The sequence below is a fragment of the Frieseomelitta varia genome, unplaced genomic scaffold (genome assembly GCF_011392965.1).
Source record: "Frieseomelitta varia isolate USP_RPSP 00005682 unplaced genomic scaffold, Fvar_1.2 scaffold_4, whole genome shotgun sequence".
Classification (NCBI taxonomy): Eukaryota; Metazoa; Arthropoda; class Insecta; order Hymenoptera; family Apidae; genus Frieseomelitta; species Frieseomelitta varia.
In genome coordinates this window covers 187,079-213,211 of record NW_025110145.1, presented here as the reverse complement: position 1 = coordinate 213,211, position 26,133 = coordinate 187,079, and the positions used below count along the sequence as shown (strand labels likewise).

Genomic DNA, 26,133 nt, shown 5'->3' with positions numbered 1-26,133 from the left:
CCAAAATCTACAGATCACACTAAGAATTATTATCTGAAACAGTTAAAAAGAGAAGTTTCTTAAAAACAAATATATAAGAGAATTAAACAACTATCCTTTCACGATTAATCAATTAATATTAATTTAAGAAACAAAGTTAGTTCAAAAAGCCAAAATCTACAGATCACACTAAGAATTATTATCTGAAACAGTTAAAAAGAGAAGTTTTTTAAAAACAAATATATAAGAGAATTAAACAACCATCCTTTCACGATTAATCAATTAATATTAATTTAAGAAACAAAGTTAGTTCAAAAAGCCAAAATCTATAGATCACACTATCTAAGAATTATCGTCTAAAACAATTAAAAAGAAAAAAAACTTTTCAAAGACAACTACAGAATAATAATAGTGACAAAAATGAATAACTAATTAATATTAATTTAAGAAACAAGATGGTATTAGTTCAAGAAACCAAGAAACGAGAAAGTTACAAGGAGAAATACAGAGAGTAACAGCTTCAGAAACATTATCCTCTCGAGAGATCACAACTGATCAATATTAATCTGAGAAGCAAGACGGCATTAATTCGAGGAGCCAAGGAAGGGTGCAGCTCGGCGCTAATTGTAAGAATTATTATCTGAAACAATTAAAAAGTGAAACCACCGCGGTAACGAAGGTAGCATTAATTCGAGAAACAAGGTTGGAATTAATCCAAGGAAACCGGGAGACACATTCCACGCTAATTATTCCCGACACGCCCAGCTTTTCGAAATTACCAAAAGGCCACTTAACAGAGGCCGCGTCCGCGCGTCCTATTTTCACCCGGCGGACAATTCGAATCGAAAACCATCAAACGACACTTCATCAGAAGCGCGACAGAGGAAGCAGTCGATCGTTTAAACTGCACCGGCGAAAAAGCTGGGAAACAATACTGGCGATCGTTAATGGCGAAAGTTCATCGTTCACCCGCGCTCCCTCTCTCTCTCTCTCTCTCGAAAATTTGTTAGCTGCGCGTAGCGATCGCAGCAACCGTCCCATCCTGAGCTGTTAAATTGTTACGTTATAATCGACTTCCGGTAGCGGAGCGAAGCCTGCTCGTGGTCAAATCCAACTAGCTTGGCCCAACCGAATCGCGAAAATTTAAACGGGGAGAGATCCTCTACGGCCATGTTTGTTCGTGACACGCAAGAATCGATGTTGTGTTTTCGAGAATTTCGCGAGAGTGAAGGAGCTTCTTCTGAAAAAATGGCGAAAAGACGAGAAATCCACTTCACGTACTATGTTTGAATCTCTCGTTCAAAGAAGAGAGTCGTGGCACCGAGTCTCTTCGTTGCAGCGACCTAGTTCCGCGGATATAAATATGAATGGAAACGGGATCGAGTGATGGTGAGTATATAATTTCGAAATGAGTCTACAAGTATGTACTTCCGATGATATTTCTAAGCAGAGCATATCTGAGTGGAACTGTTTCTCGAATGTTTCGTTTGGTCGAAAACAATGCTTCCAAAGTAGATTGCACGCTGGTCGAATAGAGATTGAGTTGAGCAGATCGCTCAAGTAGCCTCGAATATTTCAACAATGCGAATCGATTTGTCGATCGACGAAACTGTCTTTCTCTGTACGCGATTTACAAATTTTTGCATCAGCATATTGTTGTACCGATTCCTTCGAATTTCGAAGTGTAAAACTGACAAAGAACCTTCAGAATAAAATTAAAGATATTAAACAAATGTGAATTAAACGAATACTTCGTGTTACACGGTCACAAATTCCATTTTAAAATAATTTGAAAAATGATAAAATTCAAGATTTCTATCTCTGTTATGCAAGAAGAAGAATCACTGAATCTTTGCATTTATCGATTCTTCTCTCAAGTAAAAACGGAACGAAGAAAGTATTTTCCATCAGTCTGAAATAAATTGTCTGAACAAAAAAACAGCTGAAGAAGAAATTTCGTAATTCGTCATTAACCTCTTGCGCTGGAATGACGCGCCACGCACGTCGAAAATTTTTTTGTCCCAAATTGCAACTTCTTCTCAGTTTTAAGTATATTTGAGTATAACTCAGACAAAAAAAAGTAATAAATTTATTACTTTTGAATAATTTCTATCCAGTGACGTCGTATCGACGAGTTCGAAAGAAAAAGAAAGCGACGAATGATTGTATACGGTTCGGTCGTTCGTTATGGTCCGCAAATCGGTTGCCAGCGCAAGGAGTTAACCTCTTGCGCTTGAATGACGTGCCACGCACGTCGAGGATTTTTTTGACCCAAATTGCAACAACTTCTCAATTTTAAGTATAACTCAGACAAAAAAAAAAATAATAAATTTATTACTTCTGAATAATTTCTATCCAGTGACGTCGTATCGACGAGTTCGAAAGAAAAAGAAAGCGACGAATTATTGTATGTACAGTTCGGTCACTCGTTATGGTCCGCAAATCGGTTGCCAGCGCAGCAGGAGTTAACCTCTTGCGCTTGAATGACGTGCCACGCACGTCGAGAATTTTTTTGACCCAAATTGCAACATCTTCTCAATTTTAAGTATAACCCAGACAAAAAAAAAATAATAAATTTATTACTTCCGAATAATTTCAGTCCAGTGACATCATACCGACGAGTTTAAAAGAAAAAGAAAGCGACGAATTATCGTATGCGGTTTGGCCTCTCGTTATGGTCCGCAATCAGTTGCCAGCGCCAAGTGGTTAACCTCTTGCGCTGGAATGACGTGCCACGCACGTCGAGAATTTTTTGATCCCAAAATTGCAATAGTTCCTCAGTTTTAAGTATATCCAAGTATGACCCAGGCGAAACACACACGCAAATAATAAATTTATTACCTCTGAATAATTTCTATCCAGTGACATCGTATCCACGAGTTCGAAAGGAAAAGAAAGCGACGAATCTATTGTATACGGTTCGGTCGCTCGTTATGGTCCGCAAATCGGTTGCCAGCGCAAGGAGTTAATCTCTTGTGCTTGAATGACGTGCCACGCACGTCGAGAATGTTTTTGTCCCAAATTGCAACATTCTCTCAGTTTTAAATATAATTTAATTATTAGTTTATTAATTTGAAATTTAAATGTTAATAATTATTAATTTAAATATAACCCAGGCGAAATAAACGATAAATTTATCACTTCTGAATAATTTCTGTTCAGTGACATCGCACCGACAAGCTCGAAAGAAAAAGAAAGCGACGGTTCGGTCACTCGTTATGGTCCGCAAATCGGTTGCCAGCGCAAGGAATTAACCTTCTGCGCTTGACTCACGCACGTCGAGAATTTTTTTTGTGTCCCAAATTGCAACATCTTCTCAGCTTCAAGTATATTTAAGTATAACTCAGGCAAAACAAATAATAAATTTATTACTTCGGAATAATTTCTATCACACCGGCGAGTTCGAATGAAAAAGAAAGCGACGAATCACTCGTTACGGTCCGCGAACCAGGGTTAAATTCTCCCATTAATTTTTGTAACTCGCGTCGTGATGACACCTCTCCATGAAGAAACGAGATGCAAGAAGTTTATCTTGCTCGCAGACACCCTGCGCAATAATGTATTTGAGAAGTGTACGAAGAGGGGGCAACAGGAACGAGGCGACAGGCCGTTAAAGAACGGCTACCAATACGACCCTGTAATATTTCATCGTTTTACCACTAAGCCGAGAACATGATGGTTCGGCTAAGAACCAGCGAGGCCTATCTGGCTCCTTCGAACGCGCTCCGGTAATATTCTTCGGCCTTTTGTGCGCCGAGGTGTGTACCACTTACACTCAACCGCGTCTTCTTACTCGTGCAACGATCGTGCCAAGAGTATTAGCCTGCGAGTTGAGAGACGTAATACGTCTTTACCGTATTGATCGGTCGCGTAATTCCGGGTATCACTGAAACGCTGCGATAATACGTGATCATAGCTAAGTTAACGTCGGTGAATCTGCTAATGTAGTGGTACGTTGTTTGCTCGATAATCGATTTCACGTTGATTATAGCAACTTGTTTGGTTTACAGACGGAATATATGTCGCGGATATGGACTTTGAACGACGAGACGTGTCGTGTCGCTACGACGTGCAACGACGTCCTTTTGGAATTTTACGTTTGACTTTACGTTTTGTCGAGCGATTGGAAAAATGGTTGGAAGAATGGAAACTGATCTGTTCTATTCTTCCGGCAATTTCTCTGTTTCGTCGATTTACTTCTGCAAGTTCGTTTGTTAACAAGATAAGATAAATTTAGAAATTTTAACGTCGTCATCTTCTGTTAAACATATTTACAGACTCTCGATTAAATGCACAAATGGCACAGTAAGATGGAACTTAGAAAAATTAGAACGTGAACGTTTCGCGAGATTAATTTAACATATTTAACATGTTAATTTAACATATCCTAAAACTTTGAATTATTTTATCGTACTAGAAGAAAATCAAGTGACGCTGTGTAATTAGTATACATTATGCGTAAATACGATCGATAAGATCAGCGCGAGATAAATATACATGTGAAATTAATAGACTACGTGCAGATGAAATTAATGAGACAGTAATGAATCACGTAAATGAACGAGACAAGGTAAATGGATGAAATAAATATGGAGAAAAATAATACACGTAGAAACAAAGAGAATTATACACGTGTGTATATCCCTTATTAAGGAAACGTCAACCCAAGTGCGACGAAGCACTTGCCAGTAACCAGATGTTATTCCAGGTTAAGTGTCATCTCGTAGTTCTCCAAGTGCATGGTGTTCAAAGCTGGTCTAACATTGCAACTACCCCTTGGTCAAGTCTCCAAGTGGTCACTCAATATGGTCACTTTCTCTAAAATTATTCTCAACAACAACCTGCAACCAGCCTGTCCGTTTCTCACGAAATGACTCGCGTATCGTTCGAGTTATTATTCATACCAAATTTCTTACAAACTGACTCTCGACGACGACTTTCATCACCGTGGACGTTCACAGAATTTCATTCTTAGTTACTCTCGTGTCAATTTCGAATTTACATCACGTTTGCCAGTTTGCTGTATAATGAGATGCCTCTCCGACGATGAAAAATTTCCACGTGCAGGGAAAGCAATCTTCCCGCGAGTTGAAGGGACTCCGAGGGAAATCCCATCAAAAGATTGTGTGTAAAAGAAGCTGGAAAAGAATAAAACGAAAAAAAAGAACGCAGGGTAACAACAAAACGACACAGGCTGCTGCGAAAGACAGTCGAGGCAAGGATTCTAATAACAAAAGAAGGTATTTAAGAAAAGGGGCTAAATGCAACTGAAGAGCAATTGCCAGACGTTCATGTACGTCGGGCAACGAGTAAAAAAGAAGAATCGTAAACATTTTTACAAAGGAATGGAAACTCTCGCGCGAACGAATTGGTAACGAAAAAAAAAAAAAAAAAAAAAAAAAGGAAAAAAGAAAAGAAAAGTAAAAAAGGCGGCCAGAAAAATAAAGTCCCCGAGCGAACGAACAGGACGCTCGGGGAAAATGTACTCTGCAATGTAATCAAAAGTGATGAGCAAACTGGCAGGTAAAATATGCGTGCGATACATTCCGGGCGAGTGAAATTAAAAAATTACTATGTTCCCCGGGGGAGGGGAGGAAACAACAAGATAAATTCCACGACTTGTCGTCCAAGCGTGCTACACGAGAGAGAGAGAGAGAGAGAGAGAGAAAAAGCAAGAATATCGCTGGAATTCCGCCGATGCCCTCGGCGATACACCCTCTTGTTAGGGGAAAATTGAGTTTAACTACGAGTGCTTATTCCCTCGCTCGCTCGCTCCCTCCTCATCCTCCCCCTTCTTCCTCTTCTCCCGTTGTTTTATCGCGGCCAAGTCATCGTACGTGTCGTATCGGGAACAACTTATCTCGGTGCTAACAGACGATAACAATAATTATAGCAACGCAGGATACACGATCCCCGTTCATCGTGACAATTCGTTGGTGAAACAAATTCGTTGCAGTTGGTGGTTTTAATGTAAATAGGCTGCGAATATTTTTGCGAGCGGACAGCTGGAGGAATTTGAACGTCTCGTCGAATTTTAAAGTTGAACTGTTTTTTTTTTCTTTTTTTTTTTTTTTACAAAAAACGGACAAATATTCGGAGGCTAGTTACGAGCTTTTTCTGGAAGAAGGGTGCTTTGTTGTGAAAAGCTAACTAGAATAAAAAAAGTAGAGTTCCATTGTAAATATTGGTTTTTTTTATAGTAGTTATAAAAAATTGATTTATTTAGTAATATAAATCTGTTGTTAGCCGTGGCAAGCGGAAAAACATTATACACGCAAATCTTACTGCGATCAGTCAGTTTTCTATCCTACTCGCACATTTTTCTCATTTTTCAGTTAGTTGCTGGAAGTTTTCTAAAAAAGAACACATAGAAATCAAGTTAGAATAGACTCTACAACAACTTGACAAAGAAGGACAATCCAATTGCTACTCCGACAAAGTAAAAATCCGTACGACATTAAAGGAAAAAAGGAAAAAAAAAAAAAAAGAAGAATGGTACAAAAACAAAATTCAATCCAACACAATAAAAGACCAATCGAACATTTTCGTGCATTCACTTCTGACAGTAATCGATTCCAATTGACACGAAAACACAAAAACACAAAAACGCAGTCGGAGGGCAATTGCTATAGATTGTTTTTCTTTCTTTCTTTTTTTTTTTTTTTGTTTTTTTGTTTTTTTAATTTCTAAGACCACCTAACCACAATGGACCACCGGAGTAGTCCTTAATTACGAAAATAAAAATAAACGAGGCGGCTTTGTTCGGCGGCCGCATTCACTCGACGCGTGAAGGACAGAAGCGGCGCGGTTTTCAAAAGAAACGCGCCATCCGCTTTTCGCTCTTTCGCCTCCCTTTTCAGTCGTTCGAGGGTCGTCGGTGACCATTTGGCTCTTCCAGCCCGCGAATAGCAAACCCGCGCGGGCAAACTAGTGTCACACACCCCGTCTAGAAAACTGGTTCCCTTTATTCTCGGCCATTCGCACGAATACACAGTTTCATACCGCCCGAGTCAGCAAATATTTGATTACCCGTCTTTTTAAGATGAAGATACGCGCGAGCATAGTGTAATTATAATTCTTCTTCAATGGAAATAAAGCTAATAAGTATTGGACATGGCGTTGAACTTTAGTAGGCGAATGTACGAAGAAAAAGAGAAGTATTTTCTCGGCGGAAAGATGAGCTGAGAAAAGGATCTCTTAGCTTTAGCCATTTGACAACGAAACTTATCAGCTTTGTGTTTTGATAGACAAAAGAAAAGGTCATTCTGGTACATCACGTAATTGTTTTAAATGTCGTCGCTTTTAATGCCAGTAATGTCTATTATTCTATATTATTGTTGTTATCATATATAACAGTGTCATATGTATAGTACTACAGATTATTGAATAAATAAATTATATTAAATTTCTTTCTCTGTTCTTTCTGTACTGGATTAAACTTGAACGGTTACGTTTGACAAACGAAAAACAAATGGTACATCTCGTTAATGGAAAGTTGGCTGAGAGGAGAAAATCTTTTAATTTTATTACTTGATGATAAAAGAAACGATTAACCTTTGAGAAGCATCGCTTTAACGTGACGCGTTATAGAGGAGGATCGAGAAGGGGATTGAAAGATTCACAGGCTACGTGGGACTAGTAAAAAATATATTTCTATAATAGATCGGTACGTGTGGTGTCGTAACATAAGCTGCACAGTCTCCAAAACAGATGCATCTCTGAGAAACAGGCGAGGCCAAACGTTAACGAAACGATACAATCTATAATAGACATCGAGTTTCGAGGACACATCATAAGACCAAGAACAGAAATTCAATCTAATGTAGCAACAGTTAGTTAGTTCTTTTAAATCTATTCACAGAAAGAGAGAGACACTCCAATGGATTAGTAATCCCAAAAACCGACACAGAGAGAGATATATATATATACATATATAAGACATCGTCGATTATCAACCTTTCCAACCCAATTATTATCAGCCGTGCTGCACCGAATTCACAAAATTCTCAATCGTTTCGTTCGTTAATTGCCACTACGGGAGCCATCGTCGTCTTAAAAATTAACAATCGTTTGTACAAATGCAACTTTCTTTTCCGGCGTGACAAAATTGAGAGAGAGAAAGCGAGAGAGAGAGAGAGAGAGAGAGAGAGAGAGAGAAAAGAAAAGAAATGAAAAGAAAGAGAAGGAGGAACAGAAAAGTAAAGCACTTAGTAAAGCCAGGTCGGAACGGTTAAGAACGGCGACGCACAACGACCGAATCGTTCGATTCCAACGCGGATTCCCGCCGGCGCTACGAGGAGTAATACGGATAATGAAACACCGGGTACATAATAGGAACCGGCACGTACTCCACCATGCAGAAGTTGCTTCTCGGTATAAACTCTCTGGCCAACGGGTTCAGCGGTGCGATCAACGGAAGCTCCGGTACCAGGCTCAGATGGTGCTTCAGCGTTTCCCTGTCTATGCCGTGTAAATCAGCGATCTCCAGGTATGCCTGCCAGAGTTTCCTGCAGGAGCCGATAGTGAAGAGAGCGACAGGATCGCCCACCACCGCCACCAGACACTTGGCACGTGTCATGGCCGTGTTCAGGAGCCTGGGATTGGTCAGGAAACCATAGTCCTTCACGTTCCTCTCCGCCGAGTATCGACAGCAATGCCTGGTGCGCACCGTGCTGATGAACACGGCGGTGAACTGTTTCCCCTGCACGTTTAGCACTCTCTCCACAGACACGTCCATCATCCTGCGCTCCCTCAGCTCCGCGCGGATCCTCTGCACCTGCTCCGCGTAATAGACGAGCACGCCGATCGACTTCTCGCCATAAATGCCCCAACGGTCGGTCGGCCAATTGTTTCGCAGTTCCTGCACGCGATTCACCAGCTCGTACACCTCGCTCATGTTCGCGTAGCCTGTCGAATGGATGTCCTGATGAAATCAAAAAAAGAAACAGAGTTACGTCGAGCGGGAAGACGATCTGCCTCGGAATTGTGAGTTCTTGGTAGGATGGCGAGCTTGTTAGGTGACGATTCTGGAAGTGTGTGTTTTGTAGGTTATATCGTGCTGGTCGAGGGTGTGTTTCAACAAGCAACAGTGGGGTGTGTCCGGTGTGCAGCGGTGAAGATGAAGCAACAGGTATTTGCGGTTGGATCAGGAAATATACGCTACAATCTGTTATACGGATCTCGCGTGGTTAAGTTGGAAACGCTGGAAATATGGTACGTGGTGCGGCGTGGAGTTTGGCGTGTAAGGTAGAAACTCTTCTGACGGTGTTGATGCAACGGAGATATTAATTAACAGGTACAATTGCAAGCATTCGTGAATTGTTACATTCGTTCCAACTATATATTCCCAACGACAATACGATCCTCCAGATCTTCTTAATTAACGTACCTGTATTTCCACGCCTTGAACGGCGTAAAAGGTCAAGGGCTTTAATATGGGATGCTGTACCAACGTTTTGTTAGCAGGCTTCACGATTCCATCGTAGAACATCTCCGAGATGAACTTGATGATGTCCTCGTGAGCACGGTAATTCTGGTGCAGGTGAATCCTGCACGGATGGGCTTGCGGGTACATCCCGTAGATCCTTTCCAATAAACTTATACCCAGGCCCCGTTCGTTGGCCAGATCGCTATATATTTCTGGCGCAAGTTGCATCTGATCACCGGCGAGGACTAAACGAGTTTGCGGAGTAGCCAGTGCCAGAGGTATCAGCACCTCGCATTCCAACGCCTGAGCCGCTTCGTCGATCACTATGTGCGTGAACGACACGTTCAAACTGGTGAGGGAGCTAGACGTGGCCAAGGTGGTCACGATCAGAGCGCAATCCCTCAGGTCTTCCTCGGTCGGGTTGCGAAACGTACCGTTCTCTTTCATTAGACTGTACTCCTGAACCACTGGGTGTACCTGAAATGGCGGAATGAGAGCAGAAGGAACTCTTCGATATCGAGCGTTCGTTATTTCTTCCGGACAGTCTGACGTACCGTGTTCCTGGCTCTACCTTTGTAATAAATTCTGACTGGCTTCAGTCGCGGATTCTTTTCAGATTTATACCAAATGTCGAAGAATTCCTTGACATAGAGATCTGCCGCGCTGTTGCTGTGCGTGCACAACAGGATCTTATAGTCCGAGTTCTTTGTCAACAAGAACCGTAAAGCCTGAGCAATGGTGAACGTTTTCCCTGTTCCAAAGGGCCCTAGTAACAAGATCGGTGGCATGGAAATCTTGGTGGACACGGTTATTACCGCCAGTGCTCTTTTCTGTTCCGCGTTCAACAAAGAAAATCTGAAATTGATAGCGTTTCTGCTTAGCAGATCTATGAAGCTGCTCTCCTTCATATCCATATGAACTTTGTTTAGAAACACTAGGCCAATATCGGGCAAGCTATCCACGGTTTTGTGCCATTCGCAGAAGGGCAAGCGGTTCAATAAGAATTGCACTTGCACGTGCAGATCCATGTTGGCCACCAAGTTTAATTTGTGCACACATTCTTTCGACAGTCTGACGTATACCGTCTGCGTGCACTTGTCCTCTATGTGCGCCTCGAATATTATTTTCGAGGATGGTGATAAACACTTGAAGAGCACTTTATTGCAACCTCTCAGGAACAGCCTGCCGCTTTTCGTATCCTCTGAGATACTGCGGCTTAGCGGCAGCTGTGGTAAAAATTCATCATTTTTTATATGTTTCTATATATTTTATGTTATACAAATTTTTTTCTTTTTTTTTTACATACAGAAAAAACGCGACACAAATATGTTAGAAAGAAACAACGCAAGCTTATGTGTATTAGGAGATTATATTGTACTAGAACTAATTGGAGATCATTGTCTAAAAGTAACAGAAAAGCGCATAGAGAAAAAGAGAGAGAAAAGTATAACTGTTAAAATGAACCGCACCTGAGCAAAGAGCTCACCAGGTGGCGCATATTTGGCAATGGTTGACCCATCACCAGCAGAAGTCAAAACATAGTGAGTGAGGAGACGCATGTACGAAGTCTCGTTATATCTAGCTATCTGTTCATGTCTAGCCAGCTCCTCCACAGTAATCAATTCGTGAAGACGACCTCTATAATTGTCTGGCGTTAGACGATCATCCGTGAGAGATTCTTGAGTCAAGAAAAAGTTACTTCTATCTGGGTACGGATAGATCATGGACAGTTTGTCTGCCTTTGGATCCTTCGCTGCCACAAAAGGCGATTCAAACCAGCAGATTTGAGTCGTTTCGTTATTCCATGTCTTTGGATTCTGTGAGAACTGGTAATTGGTCGCTTCGTGAATCCTGGTGAAGTCTTTGGTTGGCAAACAATCCATGCAGATCCTTTGGAGTATTACTGGATAGTCTCCAAAGTAAAAAATGACATTCTGTCTGTACGTGCCATATCTATTGGCAACAAAGCAAATTTTGACAAAGTAATGCATCTCTTTTATCAAATTGTCGTTCCCATTTGTCTTCTTCAATTCTGAATTGTACCATTCCTGGCCGTTGGTGATTCCGATACTTGTGGTATTATGCATAACAGATCTTAGTGAGAAATTCCTTCGGTTCTGGTCCAGCGTTAATACTATTCTTTGTAACTGTTTACCTAAATGAGCGCAACAAACCTTTTGACAACTACTACACCTGTATCTGATTTCATAAATCTATCAATGTAACTACCAATGTTACTCCGTAACGTTGTTTGATAATCCTTTGACAATTGCCCATAATATTACCAATATTACTAATCATTTTATCATCAAGTTATCTAATTGCAACAACGAGTTAACCAATGGCGATCAATTTTCACAAAAATATGGATGCAAAACATTGTTGGAAAGGGAGACTTACCGCACGCCAGGATCTGAAAGTCCCAACTGAAAACTACATTGTTACTGGTCGAACGGCAATAGAGACTCTTATTCGTGAAGATCAACACATCGTTCGTTTGCTTGCACGTCACAATTGTCTCCGGGTTCTCCGATTTCACCCAGTCGTGGTGCACCTTCTCGGCGAAGCCGGAGGAAAACGAGTTCTTAACCTCTCCGTTCATTCGGTACGGGTGATCGACCATGTTCGCGGACAAAAATTCCGCATAATTTCGATCAAACGCCGATATCTGTGACTACATAATACCACGGTGCACGATTATTCGCGTTTTTGATGCAACAGATACACCGATTTTACCACGCATCACCGTGATAACTCTGTTCGTACAACACACAACGCTTTTTCACTACTGATGAATCGTTTGCGCGCATTGCGCAAGCGCGAACCGAGCGATGTCGGGACGTTGTCGTTGCCATCTTGCGACTATCGACGTACTCGCGCACCGGCGGGCGGGAGTGATTTTATCGACGACTGGGGCAAGGAGCTCATTAATCTCAATAAAAGATTATCCATTATATTTATAACTGTTGTTCGCGTTTCTCGCCAACGCACACATTTCCGATGACGATTTATTATTGAGATCAATTATGCCGGAGAATGAAATAAAGAATCGAAATTTTATATATATAAATTTCGATTATTGCACGTAAAAAAAAGTTATTGTATATATATTATTATAAAATTATATATATATATATATATATATGTATGTAAAATTATTATACATATATTATTATACATATACAGGGTGTTTCATAATTCTTGTCAGGTAGATTCTATAGGAAATAAGACGAAAATAAAGAAAAAACGAAATTACGTGCGAGGCTTGGTTTTCGAGAAAATTAAATTCAAATATCAGTCGAGTTGATAAATAATCGATATCACGTTTTTCACTACAGACCGTTTTTGTACATGGTAAAATGTCAGGGCTTGTTTACTATCAGGATACGATTGAAAAATACATTAAACGCAGAATAATAAAATAATCAGTGTATTCGTATAATTCGTTGAATTTAGTTTGTTGTTTTCAGTCAAGATATTGTTCAAAGTGTTATCCGTTTTCTCGTATGCAAAGTTGTAATTTTCCAATTAGATCTTGCATTATGTTTCCTTCCTGCGTATCACAGTTTCTTCCATTTCTACAAAATGCTACGATAACTCGCTATTTTAAATGTTGCAGAATAGACTGTTCATTTTACGCTTCCCTAGAAATAAAAGTCTAAAGGTGTTAGGTCAAATTTTCTCGAAAAGTCTCCCATGTAATTTCGTTATTCTTGATTTTCGTCTTATTTTCAGCCGTAGAGTCTACTTGACCCAATTTGTACCTAATTATGAAACACCCTGCATATATAAATTTCGATTACGATACGTAAAAAGAAAATTATTGTACATATGTTATTATAAAATTTTATATATATATATATATATATATATATATATATATATATAATTATACATATTATAAAATTATTATATATGTGAAATTATGATTTTATTAAACATGCAAAAAGAAATATTTCTTCAGCTCGGTCTCTATTACAAAATTCCTTGCCCGAATCAGCAACTATGCGAAAATTAAGACGGGAGACGAATGACTTCAATGTTGCTGGATTCTTGCCAGTTAGATCGTTGCCACTTGGACTCACACGGTCAATGATGACCGCATGATCGGATTAGGAACTCGCGAAAATCACGGTGGCAACGGCCAGCCGAGGCAAATAACCCGAAGGAGGGAAACGATCAGCCTCCAATCGAGGGAAACAGCCTGTCTCTCCCTCTCGGTGGTCCGCGCAATCTCGCTGGAAATTCCAGAGAAGATTTTCATGTAAATCGCGCAACGCTATCGAACCGCCGGAAGTGGCTAAATGACGATCGCTATTATCCTGCGGCCTGGCCGAAGGGTTTCGAGAGATAGAGAGCCAACAGAGGAGGGAGACGAGTATATACACAGAACGACCGAGAGAACGAGACAGACAAAGTGAAAGAGTGAGTGAGTGAGAGTGAGAGTGAGAGAGAGAGAGAGAGAGAGAGGAAGGGAGCAATGGGGTGGCTGAAGAGTCTCCGCAAGAGGAGTGAAACGCCAGAACCAGAGGAGTGGGATCGTGGTTAGCCCCGACTAGCTTGAAAGCTTTCGAATCGTCGACCATTTCGTGCGTTGCTCCAGATATTCCCCTTGATACCAGGCTATTCCATTTACCTCGACGCTTGAATCGACGCGGCGGATCGGTTAGGCAGTCGGATGAAAAAATGCTATTGGAATCTGGCAGCCGCGGGAGCGTTGACCAGTTTCCAACGCGAGATAAACTATTTGTCTGTTTTCGAACTCTCCCCAGGGGGGGCAGGGGGGAATTTAATGCGATGTTCAATGGTACCTGCGTGCTATAGACAGACGATTTGCACAGAGCGTGGATACGGGAACGGGAACGACCGTTTTTTAATGGCGTCCAAACGGCACGCGTGAAACGACGGCCCCACTAGGGTTGTTGTCGTTTTTCTTTTTTTTTTTTTTGTTTTCTCCTTTCCACGAGAATATACGGATACGGGATGGTTCTTGTTAAGGGAGATCTGTCGTCGACACTTCGAGCCTCAGGAATGTCGAATGGGCCCTTTGAACCGCTATCGTGTGGTAGGTTATTGTTATTAGTTTACCTTGGGTTTGATAATGTCACGCTAACAAGTTCATTCAAGTGATATTCAACGGAGACACATTTCTGCGATTGTTGTTGATTTAATAAAAGATTTAATAATTTATGGCTCGTTGTTCGTTACCTTCGTTCTTGTATATAATAATTTCCTGAAGAACAAGATATATGGACTCTTCTAAAGTCGGAGAGACTTTAAATATTTCGCGAAAGATTGGAAATTGCTTGGCAATAAAAAGAAACACGACGGCGAGTGGCTGGATAAAAAAACGTGACGAATTTACATACGCCGGACACGATTCAATATTATCCCGTTTAGGGCGTTTAGGAATTTAATCCTGCTTCTTGTAACATTTCGCGTTAATATATCGTGATGTTGTAGGCTTCATCGGTCCCTGAAATTAGCCCGAGGCAATAAATGCCATTGGCAAGAAGCGTGTTACTTGTCGCGCTTCTTGCTCTCTAAAATCCATTAGAGTGAAAGGGACAGCCAAAGAAATTAGCTCACAGTGTAAATTGCACGATGATGAAACCTATTTACGTTTCCGCTAATGAAACTCTCGTTAACCAAGGGCATCTTTAAGCTAGGATATCGTTCTGAACGAACGCAAAAAAGAAAAAGAGAAAAGAAAAGAAACAAATTCATTCGGCTGTAACGAGGCATCCTCGGCCGAAAGAAATTCCCGACGGAGAAAGGAGAAGCGAGGTGAAAGGAGGGAACATTAACAGGGACGTCAGTTCATCAGGAAATATTTTCATTCGCGAGCGTTTCCGTTAACGAAGCTCAACACTATTAAGCCCGACGCGGCCCTCAAACGCTGCAGGACAAAAGCGCTTAAAGCTTGTGTCGCTTTCATCAGCTACCTCCCGTTCCGCGATACAAAAAAGAAGACGAAGAGGAGGAGGATGAGATTAAAACAAAAAAAAAAAAAAAAAACAGGTGGAAATAGAAAACAACCGCTGAAAAATGCCCCTTCAAGCTTTTTTTTTTCCAGAAGTCAGACGAAAGGGAAAGAGAAGAAGAGAGGATGAAGCATGAATAGAAAGGGTAATTAAAAGAAAAAAAAAAAAAAAAAGAAAGAGTAGAATGATATAACGAGTCCAATTTCACGGAAGTTGGTGGCAAGTTGGGGTAGCAGGAGACGGTCGGGTATTTGGAATGGAAACAAAAGGAAGAAAAAAAAACTCCTTATCTGGGGAACTTCGCGTTTGCCGGAATCGGCGCGACGTTGGCAAAGAAGACGATAAGAAGCTCTGAAAAAAGAGAAAGAAAAGGAGAGACGAAGAGAAAAAAAAAAGAAAGTTGAATTCGTCCGCGATTAAAATGACGAACGCGACGAGATAGAAGGGAATACCTCGATAAAACAGAAAGAAACCTAAGGGGCGTCGCGTCGCTTCGCGGAGTCGACATTTTTCACGACGAGAGATAGAGAAAAAAAGACAAGCAACAAAATTCGAGACATTCGAGCAGGAATACAATGTCGAGGAAGGATGGGTTCGTTGCAACAGGGTAGAAAACAAGACAAGACTTATCGAGAGGGGGCGAGGCTGAAGTTCGATCGCATATATCGCTAATTAAAATCTGTCGCCAAGCGCGTGATCGTTCGAGGGCAAAAAGGAATAAGAAACAAAAAGAGCAAGGAACGGAGTACAGGGTAGCAGAGTAGAGTAGAGTCCAGCGTCATTGGAAACGAGAGAATGGCGGATGCACAAGGTACAAGGGAGGAAGGGAGATGGTCGAAATCGTGCTAACGAGAGGATTCGTTATATCGGACGTAGGCGGAATATAAAGAACTGTCGTTATCGCGCCTCCGACGTGTCCCTCGAGCACGATGCAAACGAATATGCGCTCGCTGGGCTCGGTCAGTTTTTTAATCGAGTTTCTGCACTCGTTTCCGGCTTACTTCGAGAAACGCGAACACCCAGGTATCACTCGATTATTAGAGGGCGTCTCTCTTTTCTCTTTTTCTTTCTTTCTTTCTTTCTTTTTTTTTTTTTTTGCTCTTCGCCTGTTTCGACGTGTATGAGGGAAAATGAACGGCTGCTGATGTTTGGCGTTGTTCAGCGAGGAAATCCAATTTCGCGGATCGGGGGAGGGATCCACTGCGAAAAAATTCGACGCTGATCCTCTGTATTAATCCTCTTCGGATCGATCGTCTCGAATTACTTTATAATTGTCGTGTAAAAATCTCGTGTGATATATGAATATTATTCTCCGGTGGAAACACTTTCTCGCGGAGGAGCTCCCGTTATTATAAAAATATAATATAATATAAGTCGTCAAAGGGCGGAAATATCGTTTCGCTTCTCATCCAGTAACGAAAAAAATAAAAAAAATAATAAAAAAAAGAAGGAAATAAATGAAACGCTGACGCGGAATGTTCGTACGCGACAAGTCTAATCCGCGCGCGCAGCTGTATGATGGCGCCGATCGGAATCGGCTGGAGAGGAACGAGAAGGACGGAAACGTGGCAGGTAGCAATCGCGAAAGCTCATTAGGATCCATCGTTGGGGCGATGCAACGACAGTCGAACGACGCTCAGGAATTGTCCAGATTCAATTGGTATCTCTCTCTCTCTCTCTCTCTCTCTCTCTCTCTCTCTCTCTCTCTCTCTCTCTGGCAACCAGAGTGGACCAATCGCCGGTTGCAGGATGCTGGCCTGTCACAGCTGTGGATGTCAGGTGAACGGTGTCGCGCGAACGGCCAAAGTCAAGCACACCTGGCTCGTTTATTCCGGTAATTTATACGACACCTCGTCACTTACGCCGGCTAACACTGGTTCGCCGGTGAAATCGATACATCCTTTCCACCCCATACGGTTCGACCCCCTAGTATATAGACCACCACCTGCTCCCCTTCCATCCCCTCCCACCGAAGAGCATTAACGAACAAGACGTCCGTACAGGATTGTTTGGGAAAATTTGAGAAACGCGTCGACGATGGTGCCTCTCAATCGAGTCGAAACTTACAGTCAGACTGACATGTGCATCCAATTTCGTTTCGTGATGAATTTTAATTTGTTTGGTCAGTCGTTGAATAGGTTGGTTCCAAAATAGGAGTTACGAATTTGTAGAGTGACCAACTGTTTGAAGAATATGTTATAAAACGATGCTTTCAAATCAGGATAGGCGAACAATTAATTTTTTGCTTGCTTAAGCTCGTAATTTTGAGAGTACGATGAAAAAGGAACTAGGACCTCGGTAAAAAAATTACATCACCCGTGAAATATATTTACAGCTCTACTTTGAACATTTCATATATATATATATATATATATATATATTCGTATTATACGCGTGAACACTTGAAAATTTAGTAAAAGGACTAGTAACTAGGTACTGCGAAGAATTGAATTTTGTCTTTTGAGTCAAATATTCTCGAACACTCGAATACTTTTACGCTTTCTGAAATTTAGGAATAAGCGTTTCTAATACACATCAGATCCAGATTTGGCAAGGAACTGAACGTTTGGATGTGAAAGCAACGAAAGTTCGACCACCATTAATTAAATTCCATCGTTAGGTTGTTGAACGCGAATGAACAACTCGATTAAAATTTGATTCGAGTTCGATATCTGTTGTTTGAGTTTGTTTGCGCCACGGAAATTCGTTTCGCTCGATCGGGTCGATCGACTGTTTCGATACCTATTGAACAAAATTATGCTTCTGGAATTTGATCTACAAAATTTCCTCGTGAGAGAGAGAGAGAAAGAGAGAGAATATTTGAGAAGAATTCTGGCTGCGATCGATGTATCGTTAACTCAAGGGGACGCGAGATTTCAGACAGCGGTTGAAATTGCAGGCTGGTCCCCTAAATTAGGAACGTGTTTAACAACCCCACGTTACGTCCTCGCATTCTCCACGGTCTCAACCTGCAGAAAATTTAGGGAGGCTTCTCGCTGCTATCACCAAATTTACATTCCAACGTGTCACTTACTTCTAATCCCAGAATAAATTTTAAACGCCAAAATTTCGAAACTCCCGATTTTTTAAATTAAATCATTTAAATGCTTCATCTAACAGCGATATGTATTACCAATACTTTATTTGTTACAGATACTTTACTTGCTATCAATCAAATTTCGAGTGATCTTATTCAAATTTTTCTAGAAAACAATGTATTTTGTCAAGGAATATTCGAACGTGAAAGATTCCAATTTTTCGTCGAATTTATTCTTTTACTTTATTATTATTTTACTATATTATTATTTTACTTTACTTTACTTCTATTACGGATAAAATAGTTTAACCAATCAAGTTTTTACAATCTTATCCAAATCATTATATAAAACGACGTGTCTCCTCAAGGAATATTCGAACGTGAAATATTCTAATTTTTTCGTCCAATTTATTGTAACTATTCTGTCGATTTGTCCTAATTTTGTCGTCGCACTTTATTTATATTAGACTATTACAGATAAAATATCAGTTTAACTATTACCAATCAAGTTTTTACAATCTTATCCAAATCATTATATAAAACGACGTGTCTTCTCAAGAAATATTCGAACGTGAAACATTCTAATTTTTTCGTCCAATTTATTTATTCTGTCGATTTATCCTAATTTTGTCGTCACACTTTATTTATATTAGACTATTACAGATAAAATACTAGTTTAACTATTACCAATCAAGTTTTTACAATCTTATCCAAATCATTATATAAAACGACGTGTCTTCTCAAGAAATATTCGAACGTGAAACATTCTAATTTTTTCGTCCAATTTATTTATTCTGTCGATTTATCCTAATTTTGTCGTCACACTTTATTTATATTAGACTATTACAGATAAAATAAAATAGTTTAACTATTACCAATATTAACTATTCTGTCGATTTATCCTAATTAGACTATTAGACTATTGCAGATAAAATAAAATAGTTTAACCATTACCAATATTAACTGCCGATTTATCCTAATTAGACTATTAGACTATTGCAGATAAAATAAAATAGTTTAACCATTACCAATATTAACTGTCGATTTATCCTAATTTTATCGTCACACTTTATTTATATTAGACTATTACAGATAAAATACTATGACCAAGTACTAATACTAGTTTATTATTATATTTAATACTAATACTATTATCATATTATTATATTTAATACTAATACTATTGTCATATTATTATATTTAATACTAATACTATTATCATATTATTATATTTAATACTAATACTATTATCATATTATTATATTTAATACTAACACTATTATCAAGTTTTTGCGATCTTATCCAAGTCATTATACAAAACCGTATCTGTCTTCTCGAGAAATATTCGAACGCAGAACGTCTCAATTTATCTCAACTTTTCCGTCGACTTATCCCAATTTTGTCGCCGAGTTGTGCATTCGACTCGTAAAAATTCGTAAATCCTCCCCCCTCCCCCCCCCCCCCAAAAAAAAAACAGAAAATTTTTTTTTTTTTTTTTTTTTTTTTTTAAAAAAAAAAAAACCCCCCCCCCCCCCCCCCCCCCCAAAAAAATCACCGAAAACTTTCGCGCTTGCCAACTGCCCGAGCTTCTCCTCCCCAGTTCCCCCGGTCGACAGAAAACTAACGCAACTTTTCAACTGGCGGCGGGGGGTTGGTGGGTCCCGCTTCCGTCATTATCCGACTCGACAAGCAACGCAGAGATACATTTGGTAACTGGAAATAGTGGACGTTGTCTGGCCTGACAAAAGGGGTGAGATCGACGTCGAAGCGGAGGGGGGAGAAAGTCGCGAGGGTGGATTGCCGCGACGCGACGCGAGATAACGGAGCGCGAAAGACGTCCGCGTCGGCGGCCATTGTGCCAATGTTGGGGACAATAGCGTCGGGGATGTCCCTATCTTCCGCTTTCCGAGTTGATATCGCGATTGGATCGCGGGTTTCCAATTGTAATTGGATACCCCGACCTCCTCTCTCTCTCTCTCTCTCTCTATCTATCTATCTATCTTTGTGAAACAAAAAGAAATCGCCAACTGTGAAAATCGTGACTTTCAACGCCGACTTATCGATTCCAATTTCCTCCCCCCTCCCCCGGGGATAATCGACACCTCGTGTTCGACAAACTATCCGCGCGCTTCCTCATACGATAGTAACGAGAAATTTGAAAGAATCGATCGAATCAGACGAATATTACACCGGACGGTCGCGATTCTTTAATCGCGTGCTGAAACGAAAACGCCTGTTTTCATTTAGCAATTAGGGATTTCGCGTGCACAAACTTGCGTCGTCATATTGTACAATGAAATTTGAAATTAGGTCGCGTTTCTTCGTTTCTTGTTGCACAAACAAGTCGCGCAAACATTCGTTACGTATTTGGAATTATTGATTCAGATTTTTTTTGAAGTAGAAGAACCACCTGTTTTGTGAAGTGAGTTTGATGATTTTGTTGAATGTTTGTGTCGGATAGTCATGGATTGATTTGATGTCGATCGAAATAGCCAGTCTTGCGTGAACACTATCGAATTATCAGTCGATCGTACGATTTTTCATACGTGTATTATACACTAGAACTACCAAGGACTAAAGCATGGAATTTTCATCGGAGATATTAAAGTGAAAAATATAGAAATACAATGAAAATAGAATACACAAACTTTTATAAAAGAAATCATTTAAACCTTTGAAAAAATACACTATTTTGCATCTGTAATATATCTAAAAGAAATTATTAATTAGTCATTTTGACCACTTCGGTAGTTCTAGTGTTAATACAGCTTTTCTTTCAAACTCAGAGAATTCTTATGCAAATGAATTTATCGACTCGCTTGTGTACATGTTTAATACCAGAATTATTGAATTCGCGACAATAGACTTAAAAAGCACGTAGACACTTTCGATAAAATAAAACATTGACTTTTATTAGCAATATTGTAATTATGTATATAAAAATTTATATTAATTTTCATCGAGTCTGCGATTTACGGTGCCTGCAGAAACGAGTTTTAATCATTGGTTTAATTAACGCGTTCAGCATTTAAAAATGCAATACTTGAACGCATTAATACGATTACAATGATTAATAATGGAATTCTACGTACGAATCAGATATTAATTAATATCTGATGGTCGACTGGCAATGATTGATAATTCCTTGGCTTTTAAATTCGTTTCTGACATCGAGTTTCATCGAAATTCTATTCCCGGAATAAAATTTCAAAATGATTTCTTTCGCTGCTCTTTTTGAAGATTTTAAGACCGGAGGACGATCTTTCGTTCTTGAGACCACCGGTGGCTGGCGTTTATTTTTCTAGGGTGGCAGCAGTTATCGAAACACGTGTCAGAGGGCTTTGAAAACACCGTTCGCGATCGAACGAAAACATTCGACGTCCTCGAATTCGCGATCTTGAACAAACCTCGCGGTATTACTCCAACAGCGAATCGGTTCCAATTCTAATATCGAAAAAACAAGGAAACGATTAGATTCGACCCTGTACGCTCGCTGTTACTTTCTTTTCAATCCGACAGTCAAGACGACAAACTTAATAAATGAAAGGAAAACATCAGATCGCGAATTAAAATCACGCCCACTCCGAACGAGATGCAAGCAATTAATTATTAATCGTTACATCTCGATTATTTGTTATCCTTCGCCATTATGGTCTCCATCCAATTAACACGTTCAGCGCCACGTGAGTCTCTCGAGATTCATAGAATGGAATAGAATGGAATTCGTTTCATCCAACATGCAGCCTCTTGTTAAACAATCAGGAATTCGTTTCGACCGATATTGGCATGTGTGTAAACGCCACCATCGAATATTTATATGAACTGTATATGTATGTTGCAATTCTCTTAATAAAATGTTAATTTTATCTTTATAATGATATTGTAATAATAATTAATAATTAATTTTATAGTTAATTTTATCTTTATAATAATTAATTGATTAATTGAAACTGTTTATTTGTACGTGTTATAATTCTCTTAATAGTAATACTGATTTTATCTTTATAATAATATCATAATAGAGATACTTGTACGCACAACTGCACAGAAAAAAAAATAAAAAAAAAATAAAGTATCAGGTGTATAACGAACGATTAAATGATCTCATTTTGGTAGACACCATGATCGAATACTCACATATCGTGAGTTTTATATATATATAAAATTTTATATATAATAGTTTTATACATATAAAATTTTATATATAATAGTTTTATACATATAAAATTTCATATATAATATAATAGTTTTATACATATAAAATTTTATATATAATATATATATAAAATTTTATACATAAAACTACATATACATATATATCATAAAACTTAATAAAGGCTAACGTTAATTTTACCAAAAATATCTATCTATCCTCATCAATCACGCACGCACAAAAAGAAAAGATATTAATAAACTTCATAATTTTGGTGATAATGTTAAAATATCAGACGTACAACGAACAATTAAAATTCTCTTTTGGTGGACACCATGATCGAATATTCACATATCATTATATAAAACTATATATATATCATAAAACTTAATAAAGGCTAACGTTAATTTTACCAAAAATATCTATCTATCCTCATCAATCACAAACGCACAAAAAGAAAAGATATTAATAAACTTGATAATTTTGGTGATAATGTTAAAATATCAGACGTACAACGAACAATTAAAATTCTCTTTTTGGTGGACACCATGATCGAATATTCACATATCGTTATATAAAACTATATATCATAAAACTTAATAAAGGTCAATGTTAATTCTACCATAAAATAAATATATCATAAAAAACTTAATAATTCTACCATAGTTAATTCTACCATAAAATAAATATATCATAAAACTTAATAAAGGTCAATGTTAATTCTACCATAAAATAAATATATCATAAAACTTAATAATTCTACCATAGTTAATTCTACCATAAAATAAATATATCATAAAACTTAATAAAGGTCAATGTTAATTCTACCATAAAATAAATATATCATAAAACTTAATAATTCTACCATAGTTAATTCTACCATAAAATAAATATATCATAAAACTTAATAAAGGTCAATGTTAATTCTACCATAAAAAATATCTGTCGGTAATTACAGAAACAAAGAAATATTAACAGACTTGGATAATCCTGGCGACAATGTTGAAACATCAGGCGATTAAAATCCATCCCCTTTTGGCAGACACCACGAGCCGACGAAAGTGCGTAGTCGTCAAAATTCATCCCCCGGAAACCGCGTGGAAAAACGGCTGACGCTCGTTTCGGGTCTTGTCCCCCCTCCCCCCCCCCCCCTTTACTCAGTCAATTATTCTGTGACACACTCGTAAGTACGGTTGATTAACAAGCAACTCTGAGGGAGAGGATAGGTGTCACGGGGGGGGGGGGGGGGAATCGCGAATCGATTTAATCTAATAACTCTGTTGGGATCTAATGGCGAGGAATAATTTATCGGGGCGGACTGAGCCCCGGTAGCTTTCGTGGATTATTGAGCCACCGTCCCTCCGCTTCCGTTCCTCCAATCGCTCGCGACAATGCCAATTTTGCTAGAGGCTCGAACATCGTCGGCGCTGCTACTTAGCTGCATGATACTGTTCGTCATCCATCGACATGGATCATCGATGATTCATTCGTAATTCCGCTAATACAACGGGTGGATCGTCGTATCATGGCATTCCAAATGTCACTCGATATCTCGACACAGAATATCGATAATTGTTCGTTTAAGTGGCGTTTGGAGATTATGGGTGAAAAATGTTGTTGAAATTGATATACGAAGATTGTACAGATTGCACGTAAATCTGCAAAATACTGAATGCACTGAGAAACTGAAGGATTTGAAAATGTTATAACTTGTTCATTTTCAACCTTTGTTATTTTTTTCGTTTTCTTTTTTTTTTTTTTTTGTAGATTAGAGAGCATTTCCTTGGAAATTGAAAATACATAATAAAGAAAAATTTATTAATTGTATTTCCAAATAAAATCATAAAAAATTGAAAATACATATGTTTGTAAAGTAGTTATAGTATAATATAACTTTGTTATATATATAATTATTATATAATGTTATATATAATATAACTTTATGTTATATATATAATTATTATATACTGTTATATATAATATAATTTTATGTTATATATATAATTATTATATAATGTTATATATAACTTTATGTTATTATATAAAACACATATGTTTGTAAAGTAGTTATATATAAAATATAACTTAATGTTATATATAATATAACTTTATGTTACTATATAACATAAAGTTGTTTTTGTTTTATATCGTTCAGTCTTTCAGTGACCATCCTATAATTAAAGAACCGATGCTTTCTATAATACCTAGTTTGGTACGTGAAATAATAATTTCTATTAAGATTTTTTTTACTATAAATATAAACTCACATAAAAATCTAATGACGAGTCTAATGATAAGTGACGTTCGCTCGTGAAGTATAAAACTACCTTTATATTTACGTATGCCTCTGTTCTGAAATTATTCAAGCGGAAATTTAAAGTCGTTCGAATGATTATTATCATTAGCATGTAATTAATTTGTAAATAGCGTGGAGCATTCGACCAACGGATGGATCGTTGACCTAGAGTCTGGAATGCCAGGATGTAACAGATAATAATACTTCGGAACTTTCGGCTATTTTGGAACAGAGCCAGGGCAAACAGAGAGAGAAAGAGAGAGAGAGAGAGAGAGAGAGACATCGTACTTAAACAATATTTAGCTTGAATTTCGGTGCTTCGGCGCGAGACAGGAACAAATATCCGAATATTTTGCGTGGCCGTTGCATTTCGTTTCTTTCCGAGGGCGCCGGTTGCACCGGTGCCAAGATAATGGAGGTACAAATGAGATACTTAGGCTCCAAGAAAGAGGAGGAGCCGAGCGGAAAGTTTCACGGGGCAATACCCTAAGACGCTAAATACAACCGCGACCGCGTACTTAATCACCTTCTCCGCAGTTTTATTCGCGATACGGGTGAACAACTCACTCGACTCGTCTCCTGGCCTCGCGTCGTTATCCTGGCCCCTCTTCGCGCGCCAACGAACACGAAGACGTTTCATTTCAATCTTACCTGAAACAAGAAGGTACGAATTCTGTAAATTGTGTCGGTGAATTGTTAATCGGATCTCCAACGATAAATGTAAATATAAATAAGTCAGATCTGCAACTAAAAAATATAAATATAAACAAATCCGTAATGTAATTTTAATTCACTTCTGAAAAAATGTCGAAGTCTGAAAGTTTCAGTGTGTCCACGAACGGGGTTGAAAATGACATCCCAGTTTATTCCCGTATCTATCACGAATGTTATACAAATTACAAACGTAAATGTAAATTATAAAAAAATATTAAATTAAAGAACATTACTTATAAATATTTTCCATATTAAATTAAGATTATTATTTATAATTACTTACGAAATTATGTAAATATGAATATAAATTATATAAATTTTATTTATATTTGTAGAATATTAAATTGAAGAATATTACCTACGCAAATTACAAATATAAATTATATAGATTATATTTATATATAATTGTATAATTAAGAGTATTACTTATAATTGCTTATAAATTATAAATATAAATTATTATATACAAATTATATTTATATTTGTAGAATATTAAATTGAAGAATATTACTTATACAAATTACAAATATAAATTATATAAAT

At 38.4% G+C, this 26,133-nt stretch overlaps 2 protein-coding genes and 1 long non-coding RNA gene across 6 annotated transcripts in view; 2 read left to right on the top strand and 1 right to left on the bottom strand.

The window, feature by feature from the left end:
* LOC122531425 (prolyl 4-hydroxylase subunit alpha-1) overlaps positions 1-26,133 on the top strand; it is a 153,353-nt gene that overhangs the window by 102,034 nt on the left and 25,186 nt on the right. The gene's annotated exons all lie outside the window — the stretch shown is intronic.
* LOC122531424 (probable helicase with zinc finger domain) lies at positions 6,150-12,226 on the bottom strand. Of its 3 annotated transcripts, XM_043659344.1 has the most exons (6): positions 11,807-12,226; positions 10,876-11,561; positions 9,961-10,632; positions 9,368-9,883; positions 8,328-8,902; positions 6,150-6,332 (listed from the first exon to the last, which is right to left on the bottom strand). In XM_043659344.1, exons 1-6 carry the CDS (start codon positions 12,027-12,029, stop codon positions 6,311-6,313), a joined length of 2,694 nt encoding a protein of 897 aa, XP_043515279.1. In that variant the 5' UTR covers positions 12,030-12,226; the 3' UTR covers positions 6,150-6,310. The 3 variants fall into 3 exon arrangements, with proteins under 3 accessions (XP_043515279.1, XP_043515278.1, XP_043515280.1); XM_043659343.1 differs by lacking the exon at positions 6,150-6,332 and having other exon boundaries at positions 7,604-8,902; positions 11,807-12,225; XM_043659345.1 differs by lacking the exon at positions 6,150-6,332 and having other exon boundaries at positions 7,604-8,902; positions 10,876-11,723; positions 11,807-11,947.
* On the top strand, positions 14,685-15,851 carry LOC122531426. Its single transcript, XR_006307278.1, has 2 exons — positions 14,685-15,535; positions 15,569-15,851. It is a non-coding gene; the product is annotated as an uncharacterized LOC122531426 (long non-coding RNA).

What these genes read in the sequence shown, in the direction of transcription:
- LOC122531424 (XM_043659343.1), bottom strand. Translation starts at nt 12,029, where the DNA reads ATGGTCGATCACCCGTACCGAATGAACGGAGAGGTTAAGAACTCGTTT. An exon ending in CTTTCAGATCCTGGCGTGCG is followed by an intron (nt 11,562 to 11,806) that starts GTAAGTCTCCCT and finishes GCGCTCATTTAG; the next exon opens with GTAAACAGTTACAAAGAATA. An exon ending in AAGGTAGAGCCAGGAACACG is followed by an intron (nt 9,884 to 9,960) that starts GTACGTCAGACT and finishes CCGCCATTTCAG; the next exon opens with GTACACCCAGTGGTTCAGGA.